Raw genomic sequence first — 13552 nt, 5'->3', positions numbered from 1 at the left:
TGTGAAACCGCACCGCTTTAAATGAGTGCAAACTGAGAGACCAGGTCAAAGGATGGCAGAGAGAGATTGAAGACAGAAATAAACACGCTGGACTGGAGGCATTTGATTTAATAGTTTACTCATTTGGACTTGAACTCCGTCAGTCACATATTTATCAGGCTTTCGCACCAGTGCAAAAAACACAGTTTACATAATCTTCAATCTTTGAGGACACAAGTACAAGCTCTTTTAGTTCTGAGTGTGATTTACTAAATCTCTACGGCTTTTTTTTCTGTGCGCCCTATACTGGCACACACATTGTTAAGCTTAATAACCTTACATATACAAAAAAAGATAAAGCTGTAGGAAAAAAGAAGATTGAAAATGGAACAAGCAAAAGCTGCAGATGGATATCTGCCAAAGTGGCGCTCTAATCATCGGCCAAGATGGAGAAGAGAGGGAGGGAAAGAAAATCACTTCATCTTTTAAACTGTTAGTGCAATGCTCTGCTGCCACCCAGCAGCAGACAGCAGTACTGCAGCGAGAAGAAATCTAGCACAACCAATCATTCCCATACTTAAACTTTGAAAATGTGTTGATTGTTTTGACTAGTAGTCACACATTTGAGAAATAGCTTCACTTTTAGGATTTTTTTTGTATACACTAAGAAGGGTGACTTTAAGGATTACTGAGGTGTCAGGGAAGTCATTTCATGTGTTTTTGATATTAAAACAAGTGCAGGAGTTTCTGATGTTGAGATTATTGAGAAAAGGGGAATTCAAATTCAAACCATACTCATATATTTACCCTTAAATTAAGCAAATGTCTGATAAAATGTCGAACCAGTCGAACAAGAACCTAAATGACTTCCCTCCACTCCTGCAGAACAAAACACTTCCTAAAGTGACATTTGATTTGAAACAGCGTCTGGTCCTGATGTGTTCACCAGTCCTGACTGGACTTCTGTTTGATGAACTTCAGGGACACGTAGTAGAGCGCCATGAAGACCAGGCAGACGGCCAGCAGCACCAGGTAGCAGGCGTACAGAGGGTACTGGTTCATGTGCATGGCCTCCACCACCTGGCACACAGAGACACAGATGAGAAGACTGTCCATGTGCAGTGCTTTGGTTTTATAGCTGTGTTCCTTTACACATGTACAGTTATTGTCTAATACATATATTTAGAACGACAGATAAAACACTCTTTTCTTGTGACTTGTTATGCCTTACATTGACATTTCTATGACATTATTTATGGCATACTTTTCTATGACTTTTTTATTTCATAAAACACTGATATTTTATATTTACATACAAAGCTATTACAATTTCTTTCATACACAATACTTTTTTGACTTTTTTGTACTATTAGTGTGTAACTGCATACTATTCAAGGACTTTTTTTAACATACTTTGACCTTTTTATGACTTTAAATACTATTGATATGTGTGTGTGTGTGCGTACGTGTATGCCGTCCACATTGAAGGTGAAGTTCTTGATGGAGACGGGGTACATGTTGCCCCTGAACTGAACCTGCAGCAGCCCGTCGAACCCCCAACGCATGAAGGAGGTGTGGGAGACCCACGAGGCCACTGGGGGGGGGGGAGGTATTTATTTCATCATTTCTGTTTTCAATGCAGCTCTTTATACTCACACATTTCAACTAGGAATAGTAATCTTTCATTTAATTATCTACTTATTAATTCATTTACTTTCATGTATTTATTTATCATATATATATTTAACATTTCAACTTCTTTCTAATATTCATTGTACTTTGTTTTTAATATTACTAATATATATTACCTTTTATTTTTATTTATATCTCTTAATTTATAATAATAATAATAATAATAATAATAATAATGCATATAGTAAAAATATAATATACGTTTATTACTTAATATTATGTATATTTATACTTGGCCTATCTCTCTTTTACTGCATTCATCTTTGTGCATCGATGTTATCTGTGTCCATTTACATGTCTGGAAATGGGTAATAAAACTAATAAACTGAGCTGCTTATATGTATGACCTGAAAATGAGGCTACAAAATGTAACAAAAACTAAGTGACAGTGACACCATCTCCTCACCCCGCCACATGTTCTCCATGCTGATGACGAAGCCTCCGGTCAGGTAGAAGATGGTGAAGAAGGAGTTCCCCGCGAAGGAGGAGGTCTGCAGGGTGGGCAGCGCGGCGGCCACGAACAGAGCCATGGCGCGGCTGCAGTACACCATCAGCCACACCAGCAGGAAGTTGAGCAGGAAGCGCTCCGGCTCTGTGTTCAGCCCGGCCAGCCAATAGATGGGCAGGCCGTACACCAGCGTGAACACACAGTGCTCCGGCAGCTCCCCCAGCACCTGAGGGGGGGGGACACACACACGTTCAGATATACAGTTAAGACATCAAAACACACACATTGTCAAGCACCGAACTTGGGGGGACAGAGCCTTCTCCGTCGCTGCCCCCTCCCTCTGGAACTCACTCCCACAACCCATCAGAGACTGCACTGACCTCACCACCTTCAAAAAACTCACAAAAACTCACCAACTCTTAATACTTTTAAATCCAGACTAAAAACGTATCTTTTTGTCGCTGCATTTCAGTGAGCTGTTTATATCCACACTGCAGTTTGGCTTTTCTTTGTGTATTCTATACCTGTTGTGTTTATTTTATTATCTTTGCATTTTAATGCCTGTTTTGAAATGCCATTTTATAATGTATTTTGCTGTAAAGCACTTTGAATTGCCGTGTGCTGAAAGGTGCTATATAAATAAACTTGCCTTGCCTCTTCAATCTGGCTTTTAATGTGTGATTGTTTTTGTATTGCTTGATTTTAATGTGACTTTAACTATATTTATTTGTTGTTCTTTTTCTCTGTAAAGTGATTTTGAGTAAAAGTGCTTACAAAATAAATCTATTATTAATCTATTACATTGTTCATGACAAGACAAGATAAGATAAGATAGGACTTTATTTAGGAATGAAATCGTTGTGCCAGAGTTAGAATACAAATAAAATACAATAAACACAGCAGCATAATAGTACAACTGTACACTAAAAGTGCAGTAAAAAGACAAATTAAATATCTACAGGAAACATGAAACAACTGGTGTGTTTGCATGCTTTCTACTCCACATTACCGTACTGGACTTTACACTACAGTGAGGGTGCTGTGTAGAGCGAGACTGACCCCTACTGGACATCTGAGGGGGGAGAGTACTCAGATATTGTACTTAAGTACAAGTACTAGAGTGTAGGAAAGTAAAAGTCATACAATCAAAAATAATTAGCATCAAAATATACTTAAAGTACCAAAAGTAAAAGTACTCATTCTGCAGATCGGTCCATTTCAGAATAATATATATCATTATTGATCATTAAAGTGTATCAAAGCTGCTAAAGGTGCAGCTAGTTTGAATGACTTTGTATACTGCAGGGTAGTTGTTGAATTTACTCCAGGTGGAACTAAAGTCTGATTTAAGTGGTGATTATATTTCACATCATTAATCCAATTGTGCAAAGTAACTAAAGGTATTAAATACATTTTGTGGAGTAAAAGTACACCATTTAACTCTGATTTGTAATGGGGTAGAAGTACAAAGTAGCAATAAAGGTAAATACTCAAGTAATGATGATATACTAGTGCCTTGAATGTGTTCTTCAGTACAGTACTTGAGTACATCTACTCAGTTACCCCCCTGGTTTACCTTGGCAAAGAAGTAGGAGGTGACGGAGTACATGCCGTCCTCCAGCTCGTGGTACAGCATGGCCCTCTCTGAGTGACCTGCAGGGAACAGGAAGTGAGTCTGAGGAGGAGCACGCTATGACCTCTGGCTGAAGGCTTCCTTAGAGACAGTCCAAAACAATGCTCTCACACCCTGACCTGGAACAAGCTATTCAAGTACTTATTTTCTCTAGACTTGACTCTTCTAACTCCACTTCCTAATAGCATCAACCAAAAGTCTCTCTCCCACCTTCAATAGTTCACAAAGCAGCAGCTAGCCCGTTTTCTGCTTCTCTTAAGATTTGATCAACATACAGCCGTCTATGTCTGGCCCCAACCTCTTACTGAACCTTCATATAAAAGACGTTTTCTATAGACTTGCTTTAGAGTTAGAGGCTCTCCAGCTACATGAATGTCATATTTGTATTATATTGTGGGTTAAAAGGTTTTCTATATGTATTAGGTCTCAGTATGATATGTGGGCAGTATAACACTATTCCTCTTTGTGCTACAGTGAACTTCATTTCATTGTATAGCTTTCGATGTCACTTGACAACCTTGACCTAACTTGAACTCATTTTTGATTGGCTGTTGGCTCTGTAGCCGTTGTGATTAATCATAATATAACTGAGGAACACGGTGTCAATCTGATGTGTCAAACAGACACAACGTTTTTCTCTATCTTCATCAAATCTTGAAAACTTGTATTCCTCTGCCAACTTATCTTCACTGCCTCACCTTGAAACTTGAAACTCTGAACGGTGTTTCTTTTACGGGCTTTCCTCCGTTGACTTGAAGTACTTTGGTCAATTATGTTCCAAGAATGCAGATGCAGCGATCACAACTCAACACTTAACTTAATATGGAAACATTTATTTGTGTTTTGTGTGCTATTTGTTTCTTTGTAGACATTAAAATATATGACATTTGCTATTTTCAAAAGTCTAACACTGTTTTGATGTTTGTTTCAGCTATTCTTAAAAACCTGACTAATTTGCAGACTGATTTTTTAAATACTCACATTTGGCGATGACGTCCAGCACCACAGCGAATGGGGTGAGCGCTCCGATCATGTAGAGCAGGGCCACCGTGTCCTGGATGGAGAGACGCTCCTCTCCCGCCCCGTAGTACAGACACCCGACCAGCAGGGACATGAGCAGCGCCTCGAAGCCGTGGACCAATAGGGTGACCAGGTCTCTGTAGTCATTGTACATGTGACGCCTGAGGGGGGAGACAAGAGAGGAGGGCAGTGAACACAAATAACTGATTAGAACGTGTTGTGATGGACATCTTTGGAATATAACAGCTGAGTGCACAGTCTAGGTAGACTGAGTGCTGAGTCAGAGAAGATTCCTTTAAATATCACACAACTCATTGCAGTATAAAATATAATCCAAGTCTTCCAATTGTATAACCACTGCTCCCCAAACACACGTCTTATGCTAAAACATTACTTTTCAAAACACTGTGCAAGCGTTTATGTTGAAGTGGTTATGATGTACGAGATGTGTGAGGGAGACAGATGTTTTGATATACTTTTTAATTGTTTAAAGCTGCCCCCATTCACTTTAATTCATCTCTGTTCACTGCGGAGGAAAGCAAGTTAAGACTTGATGAGTAATCGATACACACAAGTTCACTTTGTGTGAAGAGTATTCCTTTCAAATCTGTACAAATGAACACACTTTTAACATGTCAGGTGGTGTCAGGCTTGTGGAGGTAAGACAGACTAACACATCTGTGAGAGTTGGTCTGACCTGATGAGGATGGTAAATTGGTGAAGCCGGCCAGGCAGTCTTTTCTTTTGTTTAGCGATGGTGATAACTTCCTCTCCGTTTTCTTTGCTCAGCTGCTGAGGGCTGCAGACAGGACAAGATACATTCAGTGGAAACAAGAGAAAGGATGGGGAATATACGTGAAAGTATGATGGCAAACGTAAATAAACCTTTTCGTTTGTGTGGGTGTTGTGTTGGCGCCATCTGATTTCCACATGTGATCCTCGGTGTCTCGGACCTTATCCATGAAACGCTCCGCCAGAACCGTGGAGCGCTCCAAACCCTCGGCCTCTCGCTCGGGGCTGCGCCGGTCGATGCTGATCAGATCAACTGGACATAACGAGCACAACAACAACATTAGGCTTGTAAAAATAACATGGTTTTGGGCATCAGTGTTTCATGTGTTTGAGCAAAAGTTGTCTAAGCTGGCACTGAGTGTGGGCCAAATTACAAGTGTAAAGGTCCCCTATTATACTGTGTTTCATCAATATATTATAGGTCTCAGATACAGAACATGTCTCTGAAGTGTTTGGCTCCAAACACCAAGCAGATCATTGCAGCATTACCCATAATCCCCTCTGTTTCAGCCCTGTTTCAAAAGTGCTGATTCTCTGTCTGTGACTTTAGATGAAAATAAGGAGCCCCTCCCCACGCCCCTCTGAGAGATATTTGGTTACAAATAACTCAATGGTGCTCTAGGAGGAGATTCAGGTGATAAGGTGGGGGGGGGGGTTATCTTGGTTGGTGATTGGCTAATGGTTACACAACCCAAAAAATCGTTATGACATCATAAAGTGGCCAAATTAGGTTTTTATATAAATGGATCAGGACAAAAAGAGAGAATCTTTTTTTCTGACACTTTGAGAATCTCTTTACACAGAGGGGACACATGGTTATGTATAACAGACGTGAAAAAGTGGATTCTGCATAATAGGTGACCTTTAAGAGATAGTTTGGCGATCTAAAGAAGCATTATGCTGTATTAATAGCTTCCTCCACACACACTGACCATAGAAGTCAGAGGGGTTGCAGTATCGTGGGCAGGGGTATCCCAGGGCAGTGAAGTACGGCACCATGTCCCGGGCAGCGCCACAGTAAACAGCTGATCCCGACGACAGCAGCACCACCAGGTCGAACAGCTGGAAGATGTCGGAGCGCGGCTGGTGGACGGACAGCAGCACCAGGCGGTTCCCCCGGGCCAGGCGGGACAGGGTGAGCACCAGGTTGTGGGGCCGTGAAGCTGTCCAGACCTGAGGTGGGCTCGTCCAGGATCAGAATACCTACATATAAAAACACTAGTTCAATAATCCATCAAATGACATACATCTTTGTCAACAATTGGCGTTGTTTATCAGGTCTGAAGAGTTATTATTAATAGATAGATGATAGATAGATGGATAGGTACTTTTATTGAATTGTTGCGTTGCAGCAGCATAAAAAACACAAGGCAATGTACATAAGAGAAACACAGAAATAAATAGTCCAATATATTTCAGAAATAGAAATAGAAATAAAATAGTAAACAATAAAATATAATTGTCTTTCCTAAAGGAGAACCAGGTTGAGGTGTATACAATTGAACCGACATAAGGACCAAGATTTAGTGCTTACAATTACAAATACATTACAAGCAAAATCATAATAACGTACAGAAAATAGTTCATTGCAAAAGTTAAAGAAATCAAGAGTTTTTCCGTTGTTTCTCTCACCGGGGTTCCAGAGAAGTTGAACAGCTATACTGACTCTCCTCCTCTCCCCTCCAGAGACCCCCCCTCACATAGTCGTTTCCCACCCTGGTGTGAGCGCACTGTCGCAGCCGCAGCTCTGCGATGACATCATCCACCTGAGTCAGTGTAATGTATGGTTTAGTATTACAGCAAAAATATATTTAAAGAAAAAATGATCGGCAGCTAGTCCAAACATTTGGAGGAAACATTATCTTTCCTCATGGTCGGTTATGATCTTTTAAAAGAAAATAAGAAATCAGTACTTAAGACTCCAAATTGTGCAAAATGGGGAGAATAAGTAAGTGGGGGCAAAAGAGTCACATTAATTCACAAATGTATTTATTATTATCCTCTTACTATGTACATCGACTGAAGCCTTACTGGAATGGAATTGTTATGATTTCACTTTACATTTTTAGGTCAGTTTTTATTATAATTCTTACCCATTGGTTTGCATTGAGCTTTGTTGACATTGAGAACAGAGCACAGTGAAGTGTGTCATTGTTTTTAAGTTTAATACTTTTTCTTAATCCTTAATTTAGTGTGGTAGGTAGGTTACTCCAAATGTTATCAACCTTATAGTGAATTTCTCTGGTGACTTTCTAACTAAGGTGCTGACAAGTGCTAAGCTAACTTGTGTATATTTGTGTATCTGGTTAAACCTCACCCTCTGGTCCCTCTGAGCCTGGGTGAAGTGGGTGGGGAGCCTCAGTTTGGCAACGAATGCGAGAGTTTCGCGGACGGTGAGGTGAGGAAGAAGGCGGTCATCCTGCCGAACGTGAGCGATGCTCTTCTTCACCAGCTGGGGAGTGTTGGGCTTCCCGTTAATCAGAACCTGACCGGACGTCATTTTCCCGCCCTCATCACGACACGTTATGATGTCCAGCAGGGAGGTTTTACCACAACCTGGGAGAAGAAGAGTACAAAGCTCAAATGAGGCAAAAACAAGTCAAATTGTGAAAAAAGTACATATTATTTTTAGATGTATTTATAAGTCTGTAGACGTAGCTGAGCTATTTCTTTATTTCTTTATACTTCATGCATCTAGACTCTAGAGTCTAAAAGAACGAAGAGAGTTTTTGTTGTTTCCTGTAGTCCACTGCAGATCAATGATCGTTATCCAAGAAGGCCATTGCATCTAAAGTACTTAAAAGCCAAGTGTGTGTGTGTGTGTGTGTGTGTGTGTGTGTGTGTGTGTGTGTGTGTGTGTGTGTGTGTGTGTGTGTGTGTGTGTGTGTGTGTGTGTGTGTGTGTGTGTGTGTGTGTGTGCGTGTATATTTGTCACCTGAGCTGCCAATGATGGCTAACATCTGCCCGCTGCGGACCCTCAGGCTCAGCTTGTTTATGGCTGTCTGCTTGTCTCCTTTCATCTCCCACGGCAACTTGAACTCTGATAACCTCTCGTACCAGGGAATCTGAGCTGCCGTGTCCACCTGACACACAAACACACACACACACACACACACACACACACACACACACACACACACACTATGAGCACAACAGGCACATATACAGCACAGACATGCACCAGCTAAAAGCTAAAGAAAGCTGTACGTGAGAGCAGATCGGTTGCCCTCGGTTACCTCATAGTGCAGGTTGTTGACCTCCAGCTCATTGCACCCCCCGCTGTAGGTGAAGTAGAGGCTGCTGTCCTCATCAGACGAGAATAACTCTTTGTCTTGATGCTGTGGAAAAAATAAATGACACAATGACTCAATTCACATTTTATACGTGTATCCATATCAGTTCAGAAGGACAAACTGCAATATAATGGAAATGAAGATCATTAAAGCCATACAAGTCTTTGCCAAATGATTGAATACTTATTAATGAAAGTTTCTTCCTTACATGCTTACAATTACACAACTGAGAACATGGACTGCACATCTTACATTTCACTTTATCAATGATTTGCATGAGCAAGTGAGTGAGTGAGTGTATATGTGTGTGTGTGCGTGTGTGTGTGTGACCTTTGTTGGTACAGAGTCCTTTTGAAAACCTTTAAATGTCCCCAATAAAAGAAATGCCCACACTAAGTTGTCCGACCCTCTTCAATTAAAACATTAAACTACAGATTTGTTTCAATGTCATTCAGACATCATTAATAAAAGAGACTGGATTATGTTTTGTGTTGTGCTGTCCTGGTCTAATACAGAATGGTTTTACACAAGGCAGCAACTTGTTGTTTAGACAAATAGCTGATAGGTTAGCTGTTAGCAACACTTTTTCAGTATTGCACTGTGGGAAAAACTAGAACCAGAATATGTAAAGCTGCACATTCAATTTGTAAACTTAAAAACATTGATATATATATTATGGACAGAGGTACATTGACATATATTAAAATATTGTGTAAATCATAGACAAAATATTAATTACTTTGGTATCCAACTTTTTAACCAGAAATATGAGTAGGTCCATATCAACTAAATTACCACTTAACATTTTTCCAAATTGGAGTAATTTGTTGAGGGGATTATAAATAAATCTGGACTCTGTTATCCCCACATTGAAAACTGATTCAGCCACTTTAGGTTTGATTCATAAAATCAGCGGTTATGCATCAGCCAAAGACAGTAGCTGTGTTTTGTGATAATGGAAAGAAGGTTTAGATATGACTTGAAGTAACCAAAGTATTTAATCAGAGGAACCTAAAATCAATACATTGTTACGATGACTGACCTGCGAGGAGCTGTTTGCATGATTTGGGCCGATGTCTGCATCCATGATGATGCAAGTTGACTTGTAGGGTGGAGGGGTCAACACCCCCCTATTACTTCTTCAGTTCAATTCGCCTCTTTTCCTCTCTTTGGGTTTCTTCCTTTGTTTCTCCTCTGTTCTTCTCCTCTCTGTCAGACGATTCGACTCCAGTCCAGCTGAAGACCTCCTCTGGTCTCAGCTCACAGGCCCTTTCCTACAAAAAAAAACGTCCCAAGCTCATGTCACAGAGTTGTTCCTCTGCTCTGTCCCGTCACATAGCTATTCTGGCCACAGTGACACATTGAGGACAACCAGCCAGTCCACTCAGCATGTGTTTTTTTTGGTCTGCTTTATACAACTCCAGATCAAAGTTCTCAGAGATAAGGCTGTGTGTTTATGGTCCCGCAGAGACTCGCACTGCTGATCCGTACAGGGACTGAGTGCAGAGAAACAAAGTCTGTGAGAAACCTGAAGTTTAGAGCCTGTGGATATGTACAAACTGATCTGAGGCTGACTCCATTTACGGTTGATGTTTGGAGTGGCAGAATGGCCGGAGACATGAACACATTTTATTCAATGGAGCCGGTGGAGCCGGAGAGCGGGACCGAAGTCGGAGGGTCCTTCAGGTCTGTGTCGGAGGGGAAGAGGGACGTGTGGAGGGGAGAGGAGCCGTCAGAGCCCTCCTGCTGCCTCAGTGTCAGCAAGGTCTCCCTACACTGTCAGGTAACAAGAGCATGACTGAGAGACACAAACACACTCTGAGGATCAATAACGTGGCATACAGATTACTTTAGTGCGTACAGGTTTTGGTCAAAATATCAAAAACCTTTGAGGTCTTACCCACATTTTCTAATGAAATAGCAGACAATAAATATAATGTATAAGCTTCTTGATACATTCTATATTCTTTCAAATCATGTTTTTATTGTGTGTGTGTGTGTGTGTGTGTGTGTGTGTGTGTGTGTGTGTGTGTGTGTGTGTGTGTGTGTGTGTGTGTGTGTGTGTGTGTGTGTGTGTGTGTGTGTGTGTGTGTGTGTGTGTTCCAGTGAGCGTTTGGGTCCATGGTGGGACTTGCCCTCCTACAGGAAGCGATGGACTCGTCAGATCCTCAATGACGTCTCCTTTCACGTAGAGAGCGGGCAGATCATGGGCATTCTGGGAAATTCAGGTTCGCACCTAAAGGAACACCAAACAGTAGAGCTAACACTCAACAAATAATCAACACATTAAATAAATCCGTTTTTTTTAAATATACAGTAATATCATTTTTAAAGGGAATGGATCTGAGTTATTTAGGTATTATACATGGACTTCATCTAAATAATTAATGATGTTATGCTAAAGGAGGTTTAACAGGCAATTTGGTGGCAGCTATCTATTTTGGCTACAGGTTATATTAATTGGTTAAAACCAGATTGTGCGATTGGGGAAATGCCCCGATGCAACTAACATGCATTCATGTGTTCCTTCTGTTCCCCCTTCCAAAATGTTATTAAATGTGACAAGATGTACCCTGTCTTTGAAGACTATTATGTTCCTATGTATCCATGTGTATGTGTTTGTGCATATTGTCCTGTACAGGCTCAGGAAAGACCACACTGCTGGATGCGGTCTCAGGGAGGATTGGAAACTGTGGCACGCTGACGGGGGAGGTCTTCGTTAACGGCATGAACCTGAAGAGAGAGGAGTTTCAGGACTGCTTCTCCTATGTGCTGCAGGTAACACATACCTCCAGTATAAACAGAGACTATCAGTTATTATCAGTTATATCTGACCACAGTAATTCATTATCTTTTTCTAGATGGTTCAAACTGGGCCTTCAGCGCGGCCTAACAAGACTGAATAAAATAAATAAATACAAATTGAAAAAGCACTAAATCACATGCACATTTTGCTTTTTTCAGGTTAAACTTTTGATAAATAATTGGTTTGAGGGGGGGTCGTCGGAGTAACTGACTAATTGACTAATTGTAACTGACACATATATTAAAAATAATAACCAACACAACATTGATGATAGTCTGCTTCGTATTGTATGCACCATAAAAAGGTTTGTTTATACATGGCACTTTAGATCACCCTACATGGTATTTTTGTTTAATATGCAGTTTATTCATATGGAATAGGGGGTCCCTGCTCCATTGCTCTTTAGCTAAGGGGTCTTTGGCCTGAGAAACGTTAAAGAGCCCTGGTCCAAAAGTATTAAATGTGAGCGGCTGCATGCAGAAAGTTTGCTTGTGTTAAAGTTGCTTGATGCTAACCACCACAAAGTCAAAATGAACGTGTCTCATTTGGTAAAAACTCCTGGAAAGGTTGCCCTGGCCTCTGGATGAAATTAAATGAAGGCCCTCGCTGGCCTCCTCATACACTTAATCTCTCAATGAGAGGTGCTCAAGTGTATCCAAAGCCTGAATTAAAAACAGTCTTAAAACTGGCCTTGCTTCCTTTCAAATCATCTCCCTCTTCTGGCTGATAGCACCCCCCCTGCTCTCTAAGCCTCGTCATTAACTTCCCCTGCTAAGCTGTAGATGAGGAGGTGATATGAGCTCCTGATATTAAAGTCATTCAGATGGAGCAGTGGGACTGGGAGGCGCCACGTGTTAATTGAGGCAGGCAGCAGGTTCAAGCAATGTGTGTACAGTATATGTGTGTGTGTGTGCGCGCGAGTGTGTGTGTGTGTTCCAGTTGGAATATATGAACATATGAACGGGCGGCTGTGGCTCAGTGGATAGAATGCTGCACTTAGAATCAGGGGGTACCAAGTTCGAGTCCCACTGCAGTCAGCATGTCATTGTGTCCCTGGGCAAGACACTTCACCCCAAATTGCTCCTGTGGGGATTGCCCACAGTATTGAGTATGTAAGTCGCTTTGGATAAAAGCGTCTAACAAGTAACATGTAATGTAATATATACACAGTATATATCAAGTATACTGCTGTATGTGTCCTATATGCATGTAAAGATGACACATACTCTGAAATCTCAACTTTAATGAGTGTGCTGCAGGACGTTTAAAGGACATGTTATGCCATTTCCCCTCAATATGTTTCGAGATACATTGTAGTTTGAATACTAGAGTACACACAAGAGGAAGACAGATATGTTCTTCATGGTGGACATAATTACTTATCCTCCATAAGTAAGAAACATCCATGACATCGGTAGACTTTCTTTTGTACTCTCTCTTCCCTCTTCCTTCTCCAGAGTGATAACTTGTTGAGTTATCTGACAGTGGAGGAGACTCTGACCTACACCGCTCAGCTGGCCCTGCGGAAACTCTCGTCTGCAGCCACCAAGAAGAAGGTGACTTTCAAGAGCCTCTTCTGCACCCTATCAGTTTTCCTCAGCTGGAACTTGGCATTTCAGCAGGCTAGAACAAATACAAAAAGGAGACGAGTTTTATTCCAAGAATACTTCCCACTGTTATTCAGGATGTCAGCAAATAGCCGAATAACTGACCCAAATGTAAAGATGTTAATTTAGTCTTGTTATTTATCATGGCATTGTCCTAACTGCATTGTGATATTCTGATGTATAGTTGGCTATACAAGACAAATACAGCTGAGGCCAGTGTTATGGTAAAAGACAGTTACGTATATATACACCTCAGGATTATTTGTTAACATTTCTTCCAGT

At 41.0% G+C, this 13552-nt stretch overlaps 2 protein-coding genes across 2 annotated transcripts in view; one reads left to right on the top strand and one right to left on the bottom strand.

Moving 5' to 3' along the window:
* Positions 1–93: 93 nt before the first annotated feature.
* On the bottom strand, positions 94–10761 carry abcg8 (ATP-binding cassette, sub-family G (WHITE), member 8). Its single transcript, XM_034238055.1, is given in 15 exon segments — positions 94–1059; positions 1446–1573; positions 2078–2345; positions 3696–3772; positions 4734–4933; positions 5470–5571; positions 5658–5817; positions 6497–6716; positions 6718–6767; positions 7197–7257; positions 7259–7330; positions 7882–8120; positions 8500–8647; positions 8801–8902; positions 9900–10761. Coding segments are annotated over 15 exon segments (2010 nt in total). The 5' UTR covers positions 9945–10761; the 3' UTR covers positions 94–921.
* The window catches only part of abcg5 (ATP-binding cassette, sub-family G (WHITE), member 5), a 12029-nt gene continuing 8787 nt past the window's right edge, over positions 10311–13552 (top strand). Inside the window, 5 exon segments of the mRNA XM_034238054.1 lie at positions 10311–10628; positions 10630–10640; positions 10964–11085; positions 11499–11635; positions 13121–13219. Of these exon segments, the coding sequence (XP_034093945.1) occupies positions 10314–10628; positions 10630–10640; positions 10964–11085; positions 11499–11635; positions 13121–13219 (684 nt within the window). The 5' untranslated portion in view covers positions 10311–10313.

Source organism: Gymnodraco acuticeps, unplaced genomic scaffold (assembly GCF_902827175.1).
Source record: "Gymnodraco acuticeps unplaced genomic scaffold, fGymAcu1.1, whole genome shotgun sequence".
NCBI lineage: Eukaryota > Metazoa > Chordata > Actinopteri > Perciformes > Bathydraconidae > Gymnodraco > Gymnodraco acuticeps.
Note: the sequence above shows the minus strand (reverse complement) of the source record. Positions and strands in the feature narration are given on the sequence as shown.